General features: G+C 37.0%; 2 protein-coding genes across 2 annotated transcripts; both read left to right on the forward strand.

Annotated features, from left to right (window-relative positions):
• LOC18595803 (plastidic ATP/ADP-transporter) lies at window positions 1-4,853 on the forward strand. The gene is given in 6 exon segments (XM_018123691.1): window positions 1-1,281; window positions 2,711-2,965; window positions 3,578-3,721; window positions 3,800-4,147; window positions 4,237-4,575; window positions 4,578-4,853. Coding segments are annotated over 6 exon segments (1,908 nt in total). The 5' UTR covers window positions 1-525; the 3' UTR covers window positions 4,644-4,853.
• LOC18595804 (root phototropism protein 3) lies at window positions 6,051-8,603 on the forward strand. The gene is made up of 2 exons (XM_007023914.2): window positions 6,051-7,158; window positions 7,903-8,603. Exons 1-2 carry the CDS (start codon window positions 6,433-6,435, stop codon window positions 8,446-8,448), a joined length of 1,272 nt encoding a protein of 423 aa, XP_007023976.2. The 5' UTR covers window positions 6,051-6,432; the 3' UTR covers window positions 8,449-8,603.

Here is a 19,695-nt window from a genome sequence, read left to right on the forward strand (position 1 = left end):
TCACTGTACCCATCCCTTGTTACTTCCTTCACTTTCCCCGCTTTTCAGTTTCTTTTTTTTTTTTTTTGTTTTAATTTTTTTTAAATGTGTTCACAGTTTCTCATGATTCAGTGAATTACCCTCCATCTGTTCCCCTCTGATCTGCAAAATTTTGTCTTCTTATTTAACCGCTCTGCCCCCTCCTCTGACCTCTTCTTAGTGACCCTTCTAAGAGAAATCTCTCTCTTTGTAGACTTCACAAAGGGTCCTAATTCTTTACCTTTGATTAAAAGAGTTTTTATTTTTTTGTTTTTTCCCTTAGGGTTTGGTTTATGTTCATTCCATATATAAAGGGTATTTTTTTAATACCCATATTCTTTCTTTGAGAAAACAATCTTCTCCAGACTCCAGCCTAGCCACCTTATCTCTCTATCTTCCTTCCGTTCTTTTATCTGTTTCTGTGTCTCTCTTATGTTCTAGACAGGAGTCAAAGCTTTTCTGGGGTTTTGAGTTCTCAGTTCTTTCAAGGACCCTTTTAAGAGAGACATGGAAGCTGTTTTACAAACCAGAGGGCTTCTTTCATTGCCACCAAACCCAACCAGAGCTAGAAGCCTTTTGAACCCCTCTCAAGGCTTAAAGCAGAGGCTTTTTGCTTCGAAACCCTTAGGCGGCTTATCTCTATCTTACAAAAAAGTTCCAAGCGTTGTAGCAAAACCAAATGGTTTGTTCGCAGAGGGGAAGAACTTTATCTGCAAGGCTGAGGCTGCTGCTGCAGCTGATGGGCAGCCTTTGTTTGGTGAAATTGGTGAAACGGAGAAACCGAAATTCTTGGGTATTGAGCTTGTGACCCTTAAGAAGATTATCCCACTCGGATTAATGTTCTTTTGTATCCTTTTTAATTACACAATCCTTAGGGATACAAAGGATGTCTTGGTTGTGACAGCTAAAGGAAGCAGTGCAGAAATTATACCATTTTTAAAGACATGGGTAAATTTACCTATGGCTGTTGGCTTCATGTTGTTATACACAAAGTTGGCTAATGTGTTGTCAAAGCAGGCTCTTTTCTACACTGTTATTGTTCCTTTTATAGCCTTTTTTGGTGCCTTTGGGTTTATGCTGTATCCGCTCAGCAATTACATCCACCCTCAAGCTCTATCTGATAAGCTTCTTGCAGTTCTTGGACCAAGATTTCTTGGTCCTCTTGCTATTATGAGGATTTGGAGCTTCTGTTTGTTCTATGTCATGGCTGAACTTTGGGGCAGTGTGGTGATTTCTGTTCTATTTTGGGGGTTGGCTAATCAGGTGATTTATATTATCTTATGGAATTGAATTTTGGACAATGATTTATCTGCATCATTGTTTAAGCACGTTTATGTATTTTGAATTTTGGATTCTGATGTCAGGAATTAGTATTTTTTTAAATAAAACTTTTAAGTCTGATATGCTGGGAATATTTCTATTTTATTTTTCTCAACAAGCAGATCTCATGTTAGAGATTCCTTGTCGTTTCTATCTCGTAAGCTGGATAATTTGAACTTGTTGAGGATTATATAATCTCAGTCATCAAGTTCTCTAATTCTGTTGTTTTGTTTGTTTATGCTTTTGCCAATAAGTCTACATATGTAGGCATCACCTAGAGTTGAAATTGTTATTTATAATTGCATGTCTTCTTCATGTAAAGGTAACCAGAACTGATAGTGTATGCTCACTTTCTTTATTTTAAAACTAGTTAGCATGTTCAATGATATGTTTGTTTCAATGATTTTGCATCTGTTCGTTAATTCCGGTTGCTTTTCATTCGTAAATCAACACATGTTCTAAAAGTTGTTTTGGAAATCTCCTTTCTACTCTTCGCAATATAGAGCTAAAAGTTTTACATTTAATGAATGCAATTCTTGCTATGTAACTTTTGCTTACTACATTAAAGTGATCTTAATGTTTTGCTTACTGTACAATTGGGCATTGGCATATAGAAAAAATATATGGAGGATAGGCATGCTGATTTCATTTGGACAAACTTGTGGGATTGAAGTTCTTCTTCCTTTTTTTCCCTCTTCACATCCATGTACTTTCTTCATATCCTGCTGTGTTACTTACCTAGGAAATTGTTCCTTCTATATGATCTTTTAATGAAAAAAAAGTAAGGATTGAAACTTTGAAGGTTTTCCAAATGTAAATTTATTGTAACTATATTTCATAGATGAGTGGTTCCTGATGTAAACTTATTCTATCTTTTAATTGAAAATTCTTCTTGCTGGACGATTCTTTTGTTCCCTATATTGGTAAACAAACCTTATAGGGAATTAAAAAAGAAAGTTCCGGAGATGCACGAGAAATAAGAAACTTGTTTCAGCTGAGATTTCGTAACCTGTATCATGGTTGAGTTGTAATTCTGTAGTTTAGATGATCTGCCTCCCAGCATCTCTGGGTCTGTGTATGAAGCAAAAGAGAAAGGGAAAACAAGAAGAAGATATTTCAATCTTACCTCTAATAATCCAAATTTTCATTGTCTTATTTGAATTTGCACCTTGTATTTGTTTATTTATACAGAATCCAAGCAATTATGATTGTAGCATTTGCCTCACATGTTTATAGCTACCTATTACTTGTATTTCTATGCTTTGGATTAGTGCATTTTCTCCAGTTTTTCTGCATTAGTTGCATGTCTGAGGTCTTTGCCTGATTGAGAATTAAAGCTGTTTTTACCTACGGTAGCATTTCTTTTGTGCAGATAACTACTGTAGATGAAGCAAAAAGATTCTATCCTCTGTTTGGACTTGGAGCCAATATTGCCCTCATTTTCTCTGGTCGAACTGTTAAGTACTTTTCCAATTTGAGGAAAAATTTGGGTCCTGGAGTTGATGGTTGGGCCATCTCCTTAAAGGGAATGATGAGCATTGTGGTGCTGATGGGGCTTGCTATCTGTTTCCTTTACTGGTGGGTGAATAAGTTTGTTCCTCTTCCCACACGTAGCAAGAAGAAGAAGGTAATTATTGGTTAACTGTTTTGCTTATCATATTTTGTTTTCTTACATTCTTAGGCTCCAGGATCTGTTTAATTTTGTTTTATAATTGGGAGAGGTGGGATTCGAACTCTGCTTATTAGGTAAGGGGATCATGCATCAACTAATGAGCCAAATACTCGGGTGCCAGGATCTGTTTATTTGGTTTCAAATATTCGTATTTTTTATTTTTACAAGAGATAGTAGAATCTTTCAAGTTTCTGAGGTATTACGAGTAAAACAGGAGAAAAAAACTTTTTCATTAAGTGTCTTGTGATTGCCATTAAATTTCTTATCATAATTTAGTCACTTTTGGTCGTTAAGCAGGTTGGTTGGTCCCATTCCCTTGCCATTCTAATTGTGATGGACCATAGTACCATTTACCCTTTTTTTCTTGACATGGTACATAAGTTCTTAATTTCGGGTCGAAAGGACTGCATGAATAGCCCTTCTGTTATGCAGAGAAAAGTTTTGCTACTTATTCTAGAATTATACCTGCAACCATATCATTATGTATTGGTATATGCATGCAGTCTGAAATTGTGAGGTCAAAACATATATGAAATCATGTTTTCCTTATTGTCAATCCCTTTGCAGGAAAAGCCTAAAATGGGAACAATGGAGAGCTTGAAATTCTTGGTGTCTTCAAGATACATTAGGGATCTTGCCACTTTGGTGGTTGCATATGGTATTAGCATCAACCTTGTTGAAGTTACCTGGAAATCAAAGCTTAAAGCTCAGGTAAACTTATCTGGTTATTTTTTGCATTTTTTGATCTCCATGGGCTTATGAACTAATGATTCTCCTTCCATATTGCAGTTTCCAAGTCCGAATGAATACTCCTCCTTCATGGGTGACTTCTCAACTGCCACTGGAATAGCGACATTCACTATGATGCTACTAAGTCAATTTATATTTGACAAATATGGATGGGGAGTTGCAGCCAAAATTACACCCACTGTCCTGCTTCTGACCGGAGTTGGTTTCTTTTCCTTGATATTATTTGGTGATCCACTTGGACCGGGTCTTGCAAAGTTTGGCATGACTCCTCTTCTTGCAGCTGTCTACGTGGGTGCCATGCAAAACATTTTCAGCAAGAGTGCAAAGTATAGTTTATTTGATCCTTGCAAAGAAATGGCCTATATTCCCTTGGACGAGGACACCAAGGTTTGGAATCTTTACTCACAATTTGGACTTCAGAATTTTTTGTCTACCCTCTAATCATTTACTAATAACTTATTTGATTCAATTTTTAGGTTAAAGGAAAGGCTGCCATTGATGTTGTCTGCAATCCACTTGGGAAGTCAGGTGGTGCGCTGATTCAGCAGTTTATGATCTTGACCTTTGGGTCACTTGCGAATTCAACCCCTTACCTTGGAGGGGTACTTCTGGTGATTGTTCTTGCATGGCTATCAGCAGCCAAGTCTTTGGACACCCAATTCACAGCATTGCGTAAGGAAGAAGAACTTGAGAAGGAGATGGAAAGAGCAGCTGTTAAGATCCCAGTTGTGTCTGAAAGCGGAAATGGCTCTCTTGCAAGTGGTTCATCACTAAACCCAGCAGCAGGTGACTCGACAGGAAGTTCATCTGAAACATCAACTCCAAGCAATATTTAGAAAATAATTCTTCCATTTGTTGTGGAACAGGAAGAATAAGCCGCTGATAAGAAGCAGTGACTATTGCTCTAGAATTTATTTTTATTTATAGAAAGAATAATAGCAAAAAGCGAATATGCTTCTTTTGACTCTTTTCTTTTTTGAAGTCCACCTTTTCCTTAGATGTTGAGCTTAGTGTTTGTTCAGTTACTGTATTATGTAGGAATGCATTTGGATTCAAATTAAATGAAACCCCTTTTTGATCTAAAATTTTTGAAGTATTGCTTATTAAATTTGTTTATACGTGATACTTGTATAAAAACACTTCCGTTTCATATCTCGGATTGATAGTTCTGTAAACTTGTATCTAACGTTTCATCAGAACAGCTGCTCTCCACAATTCTGGTGGAAGAAACCATCCTTAAGCTTCTTAAGGCCAAATTCTTAATCCTCTGTCCTACTTTTGATTTCTGGTTACCTGAGGTTGAGGATCAGTCTGCAACTATTTAGGTTCAGGGTCAGTCAAGCGTCCGTGAACTATGCACATTTGATATTCCGGGCTAGGGATGAGGAAGGCTCCTGGCAGCCCAACTCGGAAAGCCTTCTTAACTTCAAATACGTGTCCTGTATTTTCTGGTTTCATGACCGTCTCTGAGAAAGGCTTATTGGTGTCAGCTGCTTCACAAACGCAGGACTTAGGGCCCAAGATTAGTTTGTTGGGCCTACGCAGTACTGCTGACGGAAGGCCGAGAGAAGTTAGGCTTATTGGCATGCTTTCCCTGCGACTGAGAGGGCCATTCCTGCCTAGAGTTGCAGTTTTCGACTTCTCGAGCATCACCAAGCAAAAACTAACGGTTCACGTGTTCACTGTGCCATGCAAAAGTATACATAACCTTATCTTCGGCTCATGCATGTCTCATCATATATGTGTACGTTTCCGAGCAAAAAAGTTGTTTCGTTTTGGTTTTGGTCCTCCACCTTGGCTTCATATAGCCTGCTTAATCATTTTGACCAGGAAATATAATGACCCATCTGATATTCCAAGTAAAAAATGATTTGGAACTGTACCTTTCCTAACAATCATGGCCATCACGAATTTTAAGGATTAGTCATAAAAGTCCTTCAATTTTCCCGTTTGCTTTTGAAAACAAAATCTCTTAATTCAGGACTACCGTTACTTTTTAATTAGTTCAACAAATTGTTCATTCACTCTGTGCTTTACAATGGGGTGATAGCTAGGTCGAACTAGGAAATGTTCTGTTTTTGTATAGACTTTGATGTCATGTAGAGCGTGTACCTCCAGCTGCATCCCAAAAACATCATGGAAGGCGAGAGAAATATCAGTTTCAGGTCACTTTCACTCGAGGGTGGTACTGTTATAATTAACTTTGTTCTTTTTAGCTGAACCAGGGAATAAGTTCATGAGGTGTCACTAGATGGAATAATCTAGCATTTAAAGAAACTTTGTCTTTCTTCTTTCTTAGTTCTCACAATGGAAAGAAGCTTGTCTTCACTCTCTGCCTCTCTTATCCATCTTCATCTTCACCTCTCGGCCTCCCAACGCCAGGAAAATTAAATCCTCAATCTCAAATCCCAATTTATCACTTTTTCTCATCAGCTAAATAATCTGTTATCCCCAAAAAAACCAATGTTATCTTCTCAAACCAAACAAATATTTCAAGGGTGTTTTAGTCAGTTTCCCTTGCAAATCCTATTCTCGGCCATGTAGCTTAGGACCTATTACTCCCCACGTTTGCTTTTATCTCATACAGGTAAATCTGACATGAAATTCTTCTCAAATTACAACACTGCATAACCTGCTTCCCCTCAATTTTTCTCTTCTGTTACTGTTACGCCATGATGAAGAAGCTAGCCTTGCAAGAATCCATCACTTTCCCAACCCAATCCGCGCCTGACTGCTGGTTTGACGATACATGTATCCTGGATATGGACTACTTTGTCAAGACCATATCAGGCATTAAGGCCAAGGGGGTCCGTCCTGACTTGATCGGTTCAATCATAGCGCATTATGCATCAAAATGGCTCCCTGACTTATCCAGCAATAACACCGAAAAGGGTCTTACGAATTTCGAAGAATCATTCCCAGAGAGTATCACAGCTTCCTGGATGAAAAAAAGATTCTTTGTTGAAACCTTAGTGGGGATCTTGCCTCCCGAGAGAGACTCCGTCCCATGCAACTTTCTCTTACGCCTTCTCCGGACGGCCAACATGGTCGGCGTAGAACCTGCCTACAGAGATGAGCTGGAGAAACGGATTTCATGGCAGCTCGACCAAGCTTCACTGAAAGAGCTGATGATTCCATCGTTTAGTCACACTTGCGGCACTCTGTTAGATGTGGAGCTTGTTATAAGGCTGGTGAAGAGATTTGCTAGCCTGGATGAAGGGGCTAGAAGTGGTGCTGCTTTGGTTAAAGCAGCTAAGCTTGTGGATTGCTACTTAGCAGAAGCAGCCCTGGATACCAATTTGAGTTTGGATGAGTTTATTGCACTTGGTGGAGCTCTTCCTAGCCATGCTCGTGCCATGGATGATGGCCTGTACCGTGCCATTGACACTTATCTTAAAGTAAGTTCATATTATTTCCAATTCTCTTTAGTTTAGTCCCAGCTGCTGATTAAACAAAAACACTTTTAAATAAGTAAATCTCGAGTCCTTAAATTATCTATATTTTAAACATCAGATAAGTTCAGGATTCAACACATAATTGTGACAAAAAGTTAACGATATTAGTGATTAGATCAGATGTTTATACCAAAATTAGCTGACTCTCTGAGTGTTAATGTATGGTTACTTAGACTTTAGATATCAATCTCTCATGTTCTAAACTGAGAAATCTCCAAAAAATTAGGCCCGCAATAGGGGGGGAATGGGAACGAAATGGACAAAAAAAATTTTGGGACAGAATAACGCCATATGGGCCCGTAGAAAGATAGAGGTTGTTGATGAGTAGTCACTAGTCACCAGAAAAAGATTCTTCATCAGAATTTTGTAAGTTTTAGGTGGCCAAGGTTCTATATCTACATGGATTGCCCTTTTATCTTCGGTATAATGCTTTGAGCTGGATTTTCTGCTGTCTAGTTCTGTAATCTCGTGAAAGCTAAAGGTAATATAAATAAAACGTTTCCATCTTTGGATTATTTGGGCACACAAATTTGGAGCAGCAATCCATGAATGCTTGTGATGTTCTTTGAATCACATTGTCTCAACAGTCTCAAATTGGGGTTTCAGTTTTGAAATGAATTACATTGGATTATTTGATTAAGATGTGGATTGAATCAAAGAGACAAAACGAAAATTACATTGTTGCAGGCACATCCTGGTGTCCCAAAGCAAGATAGGAAGGTTCTTTGCAGATTAATAGACAGTCGAAAACTCTCACCAGAAGCATCCCTCCACGCTGCTCAAAACGAACGTTTACCTGTTCGAGCCGTAATTCAAGTGCTATTCTCGGAACAAACAAAGCTCAGTCGACATATAGATTGGAGTGGGTCGTTTAGTGGAACAAGGAGTCCAAACCCGGGGCTGGAAGCCCCTGCTCGGTGCCTGTCGAAACGTGAAATGAACGCTCAGCAAATGGAGATAAAGAAGCTGAAAGAGGACTTGCTGAAGGTCCAAAGCCAATGCATTGCCATGCAAATGCAAATGGAGAAAATGTTGGATAAGAAGAAGGGGTTTTTCAGGTGGAGGAAGCTTGGGCTGAAGCCTTCGTTTAAGAGTAGCGTGAGTGTTTTTGAGAAGATTGAAGAAGGAGAAGGAGAAGGAGAGGTTGCTTTCGGGCTGCAAACGCCAATGGATATGAAAGCAAAGCTTGTTCGAGGTAGGACTCCTCCCAAGTGGAGAAAATCCATGCCTTGAAAAGTGAAGTAGGACTCCCAAAAATAAATTTGATGTTTGTTTATTATTAATTCTAAGCTAGGGAATAATGTAGGGGCTGAATAATATGTATTTGCATTATAATGTATTTCCAGTTGAATTCAAATAAGAGGCTACCCTCAGGGATATTAACATTACATCACCATGATCAGTCTTAAATGTAGTTTGCTAGTTTCATTGTAATCCTATGCTTCTGAAAAATTACCTTTTGAATTTTAAAATTGTTTAGGATTTTCTACAGTAAGGTACCTCATAGAAAAACTGATGAAATATATAATTCTTTATATATTTTACAGCCATTAACATCTATCCAAGTACTTGTAGAGAAATTCAGTACAGATTTAGAAATCTTTTTTTTTTGGAAGATTAAAGTGGATCATTTCTTTATAAAGAACTATTACTTACAAAAACAGAGAATTAGCAACTGGTGATCTTCCAGTTAATACTGTCCTAGGATGGCTTACAAAAAAACAGCCATGACAACAACCTGTTAAACTACACAGAGTACATAACAGATTTAGAAATCTAGTTAGAGAAAAGCTAAGGCGGTGCAGGCAGCAGCCCAGAACATACAACAAGGAAGATGTGGGCATATTAACCCATTTCCAGAAGCACTTCTCCCTTTTGGACTGATTTGCTTTACTGTTAATCTAATTCACTTAAATCCTTCAAATTGTTTTGTTATGGCTGATATATTTCTTATCCTAGCAGCAGCAATTCTCCACTTTCCTTTCGTTTTTTCGTTGCAATAGCTCTTTGTGCAACATTTCTGAATGAGTTTCCACCGCAATCTATTTCAAATTCATCCTTCCTTTCTGCTAGTGAAGCACTTCCTTAACTGCAATGGCCTCAGCTTCTAGACTGATTTGAGCTTTTATCTTCCTGCCAACTCCCCCAATCAATTTCCCATCTTTTTCTCTTGCGACCACTCCAATTCCTGCATTCTTTGTCTCACTACAAACTGCACTATCACGATTAATCTTTGCCCAAGCAATCTTTAGCTGAATGGATAAATTGAGAGGTCTGGTCTCTGCTTTTGTTAAATTCAAAATTTCTGATATAGCGCTCTGGATCTTTCTGATTAATGCGATTGGATATCAGGAGTTTTCTTCTGTAATGCTGCTGTAAATGCATCTTTCCTTACAAATAAACCAGCGAGCATAAATGACTGTCACCATTAATCTGACTTTATGCTCTGAGTGCATCTGCTTGTTAATCATCATTACAACCACACCTCGAATGTAGTAGCTGCTCCCTCATCCACCTTGTAACTCACAATCAGGCCTGGCCAGACTACTGAAAACCAATCACATGTGTAATGTGCTCAATTGATTCTGCTTCATTTTTGCTTATGGACACAACCGATATTCTCTTACCTTCCTTCTCCACAAAATTAGACAAGTGGCTTTAGAATTAGTACATACCCTCCACAGGAAGTTTCTTTTCTTGACAGAGATTGGCATTTTCCTAATTACTTTTCATGTCGAGTCCTCAATAATATGTGATGTAGAGGTATTACTTTCTCTACCTCCCTCTGATGTATTGGTTGTGGTATGATATCTAGCTTTCACAGGGTACTCACCATCAACGGTGCTTGGCTAAATGATCCTATCCTTTCCACCATCTTGGCAAATAAGAATAGCAGAAGTTGCTGAAGCAGCTTCTCCTGAGATTCTCCCTATAATTTTGTCCAGCTTCCATGATCTGTCTTCCCTGTTAATGAGTTCTGAACCTATCATTGGAAGATTCTAAGCATGCACCTCACCTTCATATAGTTGTGTTGGCGGAATAATCTTAATAGACTCAAGATAGAGTTCAACTCAACATATCAGAGAAACAAGTTGTCAAGGATGAAAAACAGAGTAAAGAAGATATTTTGTTCTAAACAATAGGCCATTTTTTGATATGCATTATCTTAGAAGATATACATTACAAGACTTAACAAGTGTAGATGCTTAATTTTGGTTAGCTATTATTTTTGAAGTATTGTGTTATAGAAAATTTACATTAGGGGTGTTTTAAGCATGGAAGCACTCAGTGTGTTCTAAGTGCAAAAGAGCCCAAGGGTGTTTCAAGCGCGGAAGCGTCCAAGGGCGTTCTAAGTGCGGAAGTGCCTAGGGTGTTTCAAGTGCGGAAGCGCCCAAGGTGTTCCAAATGCAGAAGCGCCCAGGGGCAATCCGAGCTCTGAAACACCCAAAGGCATTCCCAGTGCGGAAGTGCTTAGGAGCGTTCTAAGTGCAGAAACACCCATGAATAAGTATGGAACAACTATTTGTACAGGGAAGTGAAAGTAACTCAGAACAAGTGACAGGGTTCATGAATTATCTTTACATTTGAGATGTTTTAGAAAACTTGACTTGGTGGCTCAGATATAGAGATAGTTAAGAGGATTTCTTCTTAACCTTTCTTTGAAGTACATGTGCTTTACCCCTTTTTTCTTTCTTTGCTCCTAAAGAACACATGTAGCGCACTATCAAATGCTACTACTTTATTATCCAAAACTTACGCCCATTACCCAACTACATGGTTATTCTTTTAAATATCCCATAAGCCGTTGTTTAACTGATCTTCCCTGACAAGCACATGCTCTATGATTGAACATGTTCTTTTAATTACTCTTAAGAAAGTGCTCTTGTTTAGTATAAATGTAAAACCCGACCCTATAAATACATGTCATAACATACATGCACTGAGTAGCATGTTATTATGTTAGGAAAATCCCTAAAAATAGACGAAACACGGTATTGTACCTAACGGTACACTTGAATTGATTTAACCTCGAACTAGTTCAAATAGGAATCGTAGGATGAAATTTAACATTTTATAGTCAAGGAATGACTAAAAATGATTGTTCGGAGTTCGAGGGTTCATTTGGGGAAAAATTGAAAATTTTGATGTTCAGGGGCAAAATCGTAATTTTTCCACCCATGGATAAAATTTGAGATTTTGAGAGAATTTAGATCAAATTTGACAAATTGGAGAATGGTATGAGTATAAGGGATGAAAAATATGTCTATGGGCAATTTTTCAGATTTTGGGGCAAAAATGTAATTTTTGACTTTTACGGGGGTAAAAGTCAAAATTTTAAAATTACTCCACCAAGACTTTGGATAAGTCTGAGAATTTTATCTAAGCTATGGATATGTGGGACACGTGTGTGGTGAAAATTTGAAAACAAATGGATGAAATTTTAAAAACGGACCAATGGGGAAGTGACACATGGCATTTTTTTAATGGTTTAATATTATTTTAATGAAAAGTCAGCCCATTTGAACTTCATTTTAAGTGATGGCCGGCCATAAGGAAGAACAAGAGAGGAAATAGAGAGGAAAGGAAGAAAAAAAGAAAAACCAAAGAGAAACAAGAAAATTCAAAGGGGAATTCGCGTTTTTCGCCCGTTTATGCGTCTAACGGTAAGATTTTTCGATTTTAGCTTGATTTCTACCTTTCCTATGCCTTTATTTCCATTAAGTATGCTTGAGGAGAGAGATCAAAAAGTGATATCAAGGGGTGGACGAAATTCTAAGGGAGAGATTTTGGAATTTTTAGGTTTTGATTTTTAGTTAAATTGATAGTTTTAGTTAGTTAAATGTGTTTAGAAATTAAATTGGGCAAGAAATCATTAAATTTTCACAATACCCACTCTTGGCTGGATGCTCAATGCTGTACAATGATGATGAATTGATTTTATTCTAAGGAAAATGAAGAGAAAATGATGAAAAACGATTAAACGTGATAGAAAAACAAAGTAGAAAATTAACCGAGTTAATGTCCCATTTTTGGCCGAATTTTCCAAGGAAGGGAGTGAGCTGATTTTGTTGTTTTTAGAAGGTTATTGGCTGATATTTAATGGTTAGAAATGTTGGAGAGAGAATGGGATGATTTAGAGCTAAAATGGAGCGCGTTAGCAATTTATCGGGTAAAGTGCCAAAAATAGGTTAATACCGCGTTTAAGCCATTTTTGGCTATTGCATTTCATACCATGCATTAGTATAGGATTTAAGTCAAATATATAGTGATTTAGCATTAATGTGATGAATTGAGTAAATTTTTGCAATGTATCTAGGAGGAGAGCCTTCCGGTAAAGGCAAGAAAATCGTACCCGACGAGTAGTTATCGGGGCACTTAGGAAGCTTTTAGTTTGTACAAACGGTGAGTAAACTTATTATTATTGTAAATTATCTAGAGTTTATTTTTAAATGCTCTTTATGTATTTTATGAAATGAAAATGAGATTAAAACGGGATTTTTGATGTTTTACAAACAAATATGACAAATAAAGATATATTAGGTTGATTATGAAATTGAGTAATTGGAGGCTGTTAACTGTCTTGAAAATTATATATTTTCCTATGAATGGCTTATGAGATATGAGTATATGTGGCTATATTTTGTAAGTGTATTGGAAAATTTATGTAAGCTGTTTTTACTATGCAGGCTAGATAAATAAATAAAAGTCACGTTATACTGTCGAAATTTTATTAAAATTGATGGGTTAGTCATTGCAGTGACGAGTTTCCATGGACTGCCTATTAGAGGGGCACGGTAAACCCGGTTATATAGTTACTCCGATTGTAGAGGCAGGGAGGGTAACTCTTGAGGTAGTATTAGAGCTCACTTCACGTCGAACCCCCACGTGAATGTGTAACTCGGCCAACGCTAAGGAACGGCTTGTTTTAAAAATAAAAATGTGTTTCACATGTAAATGTTATAACAACCTTGACGGACTCGGTTAGATGCCTCAGCCAAGGTATCCCCGAGGATTAGTTTTGGCTTGAGCCTTGTTTTTAATAAAAGACATGAGCCTTAACAACTGTTTTGGTAAATTACAAATATTTTATGGTTTAAGAAATAAATTGAAAACATTATGAAATGGTTCATAATTTGTTGTTTAAACTTGCATCCATTTTACTCGCCTTTAGATATTTATGATAATGTCTGTTTACTCATTGGGATTTCAAAATCTCACCCACTTCTTTTCCAGACATTTTAGGTCTGTGGTAGCTTGTAGATACCTTATTTTGTCGAGGATTCTAGTTGATATCTCTACCACACAGACAGTAGGTTTCTAGCACCAACACTGGGTGTATTTTGGGTCACTTGTCATTGTAACCATTATTGTACATTATAACTTTGTAAATTTTTGTATGTGTGAATTTATTTTACTTACACGTTACAAAAGATTTCTTACACGTGCTTCTATAAATATTGTTTTATATAAAAAATGCTATATTTTAATCAATATTTTGAATAGTGATATTTATCTATAAATCTTTTTAAAATATTTTTGTCTTTTGATTTACTTGCGCAGCAAACTACTGGAAATTGTTTAAAATGGAATGTTTAAAAACGATTGCTCACAGAAAAGGTAAGAAACTGATATGTAAGCCTTGCGGGGTTCTGATTGGCATTTCGGATAATGAGTGTCAATTGGGACGTCGTGACGGTTATCATGGGCCCGAGGGAGGTTCCGGGTCGTGACAATAAATATAAGGGAGTGAGAGGTTAGAAGGCAATCAGAAATCATTAGACACCTAGCAGACATTATCTTGAAAGCTCACTCTAGACTCCTCCAAATAGTTTTTCTATTTAGCCTTTCCCATTTGTCGTAATCTGTAACTTTTTTCACCTTTTCTTATCCTTCACCATCTGCCACCAAAGCAGTTACGCCTTAAAAACTGCTCCAGTCTTCCTCTCTGTCGCCTTTTACGCATCTCGATTCATTCATTACAACACGTCCTCTCTCCTTACCAAAAGAACCCTCTACATTTTGGTGACTTCATTGGGGAAGAGTGATTGTAGTAAGTGAAAAATTAGCCAAAAATATTTTATCAGAGGATTTGGAGAGTTCTCCCGACAACCAAGAAACTACAGTTCCCATCTATGTCCAAGAGCTTATGAAAATGCTTCAATCTTCTCAAGAAAAGATGCAAGTGCTAAAGGAAAACAACAAGTGGATGATGGAGACTGTTAACCAGTTTACGTCCTCGATTGCCACCGCCTCTCAACCTCCATCTATGCTAGTAGAAAATGTCGCTAAAGTGGTCAACAACAAAAATGGAAGAATGGAGAAAGCACGACCAACCCACCCCACAATATCGCAAATCCCTTTGTTATAGGCAATCCCCTTATAGTAACTCCTTCCACTAGCGCTCAAAGTTTTGTCATAAAAAAGGAGTTGAATAAGTTGCTCAATCAGAAGAACAGGAGTCTTAACTTCTTAAAGTTTGACCTGAAACTACCCTATTTTGCCAAGGTAACAACTAAACCATACCTTAAAGATTACACCAGCCCAAAATTCAAACAATTCAATGGCAAGACTGGTGATGCTTGAGAACATGTCATGAAGTTTGTAGAAACCTTAGGAGTCGCAGGCTTGGACGACGATTTAAAGATGAAGGAGTTCTCTAAGTCCTTTATTGAGAAAGCCTACACTTGGTATGTTAATCTCATTCTTGACTCAATTGACTCTTGGAACCAGATGTGTAGAATGTTCGGAGAAAAGTTCTTATCTACCCAAAAGAAAGTGACCCTTATTGACTTGAGGAGAGAACATCAAAAGGTAAGAGAGGATCTTATAGAGTACATCTAGTAGTTCAGAGAACGTGTACTAGATATACAAGATTCTCATGATGAGAAGGAGCTGGTTAAAAACATCCAAGGTATGTTCGATAAATATAGGGTGCATTTGGAAAACTTACCTCTTCCTACTTTTACCATTTTAGTTGAAGCTGCATGACGGACTAATAACATAGTCCTTAGGTAAAAAGTGGCTAATCGTTTCAAGAGGAGGAAGACCCTGACTGTGAACATAATCCAAGGAAAAGGTAAAGAAAGAAGAAGACTTCGAGAAAATCTAAGGCCAAGGTGTGAGAACTTTAAGGAAAGATAAGATGAAGAGATTGCTGCGCCTTCTCCATTCTCAGCTCCACTTGATAGAGTAAGGGCATTCTTTCAAGAATAGATGAGAGATGGAAAAATAAATTTACCTTATGTGTCAAGATCCCCAACGGCAGAAGAAAAGTCTAATCCACATTATTGCGATTATCATCGTGCGGTGGGTCATCCATTTGCTAAATGCAAAAACATACGTAAGATATTTCACATGAAGACACAAGCAGGAGAAGTCTTGATTGGAAACAACAGGATTCAAAATAATCCACTCCCTTGGCATCCAAATGCTCGAGGACATGTAAGTGTAGTTATCAATATTCAGGACGAGTCTATTTCTCCTTTAAACTAAGAAGAGGATAAATGTGCCGTTGCTATGGTTACCTCTTCCATTGCTAGCTCACTCATGAAGACACCTAACTATAGGCACTTCTTTGATCAACTTTGCTTCTCAGAGGAATCAAGGAAGAAAATAGCCACAATATTAGTACAGATAGCTAGTTTATAAAATAGGGAATACAACTTGGTGGGATAACCTATGAAGAAGATGACAAGTGGATATGAGAACGCCATAGTATTTACAGAAGTAGAAATGTGCACACCACATCCCTATCACAACAAACCACTCAATGTGGAGAACAATGTCAACAGATACCCAATGCGAAGGACGTTCATTGATGACGGTTCCTCGATGAACCTCATGCCACTGTTTACTTTGAAGGCTATGAATATATACTTAAGGAGTTTGCGTCATCTTATGAACATCACTTCCTTCGACAACAAAGAAATTAAAACTCTGGGACAAGTCATGGTGAATTTTAAGATGGATGTATTTAAGACCCAACTTGCTTCCATATCATTGAAGCTGATGTGGCCTATCACCTCTTTATAGGAATTAAGTTCTTACATACTCATAATATCATTCCTTCTTCGTGCCACCGATGTATCAAAGGCTACTAGAAGGGGAAGGAAATCTTCATTCCAGTAACCAAGGCACCATTTGAACGCCATGAGGTAAGTTACACTGAAACTTCTTTCTTGGAGGAACCAATAGTGACACCGGGGCATTGTAAAGACACCTAGGCGTTGTGAAAGACACCAATCGTGGCGAGGTTGAAAACCCCACTAAGGTGAATCACCAATCTTGGCAAGGTTGAAAACCCCACTAAGGTGAAAAATAGCCAAAATCCCACTTTGGTTGCCTAGGCCAAAGATATTAAAACCTTTTACTCTTTAAAAAGAGCCTAGAGAATTAAGCACTCCTGTTTAAGAAAATATTATTTATTAACTCTCAACTCTGAATGTCTTACAACTAAGCTCAAGGGTCCTATTTATAGTATTATAGGTCCAAATCCTAATAAAACTCTACTTTATATTTTCTAATACAATTAGAATAATTAATAAGAGATTTAAATAAAATAGGTTTTCTATTCCTAAATAGAACATGACTATCCTAATCAAATACTAATTCTTAAAAGTATTAAAATAAAAATAAGAAAAGAATCCTAATCTAAATAAAATAAANAAATACTAAATTCTTAAAAGTATTAAAATAAAAATAAGAAAAGAATGCTAATATAAATAAAATAAAGAAAATAAATCCTAAATCAACTAAATTAGCAAAAACTAAATACAATTCTAGACGCTCCTGCGTTATTCTCCTCGGGTCAGAAAAACTAAGCTCTGATGGGTAGGCTTGGACATACTCCATGTTGATGTCTGGATCCATATATTGTCATAGTCCATACCAACCATTTGATCAATTCATCCATTGTTTTGAAGGTTGTTTTCCATTCATCTCCAAGTCGTATTCGAATTTGTTGATATGCTTTCTTCAAATCGAACTTCAAAAACACTCTAGAGCTAATGAACATGTCATCCAATCGAGGGATAGGAAAATCATACTTAACTGTAGTCTTGTTAACGGAATGGTTGTCCACAAAGCTTCTCGATAAGTTTCCCGAACTTTGGTTGACCAATTTTGTTTGACCATATGTGGGTGAAGATACTTCATTCTCCTTGGAGACTAATAAGAGACATAAATGGTTGGACTCACAATAAGCTTTGTTTAAGCCAGACATAGTGACGAGTGTTTTATCTTCCTCTTATCTCTTTGGTCAGTCTTCTGGCTTTAATGGAGTTAACATAATTTTTACTCCATCCTTAATGAAGGAATAAGTATTATTGTATCCATCATGGTGAGCTTGACGATCATATTGCCATGGGCGTCCTAACAACAAGTGGCATGCGTCCATTGGAATAACATCACACCAGACTTCATCTTCATACTTATTTCCAATAGAGAATTGAACACAACAACGTTTTGTTACCTTAACTTCGTTTCCTTTTCTCAGCCATTGTAACTTGTAAGGATGAGGATGTATTTCAGTTGGAAGTTTCAACTTTTCCACCATGTAGTTGGCAACAACATTCTCACAACTTCCACTATCAATAATGACATTACAAACCTTCCCTTGGGATGTGCATCTTGTATAGAATATGTTACGACGAAGTCAACTTTCATCTTTAGTCATCATGGCGGTGTTAAGGTTACGACGAACAACAAGAGCTTCTCCATGGTCAGCAGAAACTTTGTCTATCTCTTCGTCATCATACTCATCATAGACTGGTTCTAATTTTTCTCAATGCACATAATCTTCTTCTTAAGAGGACGAATTTTGATGAAACGGGTTAATGTCATTCTCTTCATCACTAGAGCTGTTATTGTTGATTTGAGCATCACGTCTTACGAGTTGCTTTTGTAATTCTTGAATTTGCTGACGTAGTTCTGCAATCTCAATCTCGTGATTATCTCTTTGACGTCTTGGCATCATTTTATTGTATGATGATGATGATGTGGTGATGTAGAGAAAACAAAAAATGATGATATAACTATAAAGCAATAAATAAAATTACTCAAACAGGGAGTATAGAAACTCAACAGCGATCATGAACTTATGTAGTGAACAATGATCCTCCTGCTGTGATACCAAACTGACACCGGGGCATTGTAAAGACACCTGGGCATTGTGAAAGACACCAATCGTGGCGAGGTTGAAAACCCCACTAAGGTGAATCACCAATCTTGGCAAGGTTGAAAACCCCACTAAAGTGAAAAATAGCCAAAATCCCACTTTGGTTGGCTAGGCCAAAGATATTAAAACCTTTTACTCTTTAAAAAGAGTCTAGAGAATTAAGCACTCATGCTTAAGAAAATATTTTTTATTAACTCTCAACTCTGAATGTCTTACAATTAAGCTCAAGGGTCCTATTTATAGTATTATAGGCCCAAATCCTAATAAAACTCTACTTTATATTTTCTAATACAATTAGAATAATTAATAAGAGATTTAAATAAAATAGGTTTTCTATTCCTAAATAGAACATGACTATCTTAATCAAATACTAATTCTTAAAAGTATTAAAATAAAAATAAGAAAAGAATCCTAATCTAAATAAAATAAAGAAAATAAATCCTAAATCAACTAAATTAGCAAAAACTAAATACAATCCTAGACGCTCCTGCGTCAAATAGAGAAAGGAAAAACTACCATAGCTAGGCCCATAAGTGTTCCACTTCCACGATGGGAAGAATACACCTAGAAAGAGGAACAAAACATATCAAAGAAGAAGAAGCGAGAGCAAAGAGAAGACGCTCTGAAAGAAAGAGAAAAAACTCCATTAGGATTGTCATAACCCAAATTTCGGGGTATGATCGACGCATGGGCTCAATAGGCGTAGCCCACTAAGCCCAAGCAAGCCTATTTATGGAATCCCGATCATTAATCTCAACCATCATTTCTAAAACCACATATTATAATTCTCAACTAAAAATATTTCAGTAACATTTTATAGTGACCTAATACTCACCATTTTATTATGTCAAAATAATGTCGCCCGTTTGCCAACTCTTAGTGGCATAAGTAATCAAATATACATATTTGACTTATAACATGGATCCTAGTGGATTACATTACATATACGTGTTCACAGGTAACAGACTCTTGACCGTTAGCGAAGTGACCATGGGTGAAGGTACAACTACTAAGATGCTATAGTACCTACCAAGAAGATGAGCATACGTGGACACTCAATCTAGGTCTCGACTGCCTTCGAATATAAAAACATGAAGTTTAAAAACGTGAGTATAAAACTCAGTGAGTGAACATAAGAAGGGAACAAGCAATTGATAAGGAGAACTTGGAAATCATGATGCACTTGTTTCAAAAACAATACAATTGATTTAATTTCTTACTAAAAACACCTTATTTCAAACTTTGATTAATAACCTCATAGTGTTGCAAAAATCCATGATCAATCCATGAAGTTAAATGGATGA

Source organism: Theobroma cacao, chromosome 6 (genome assembly GCF_000208745.1).
Source record: "Theobroma cacao cultivar B97-61/B2 chromosome 6, Criollo_cocoa_genome_V2, whole genome shotgun sequence".
NCBI classification, from domain to species: Eukaryota; Viridiplantae; Streptophyta; class Magnoliopsida; order Malvales; family Malvaceae; genus Theobroma; species Theobroma cacao.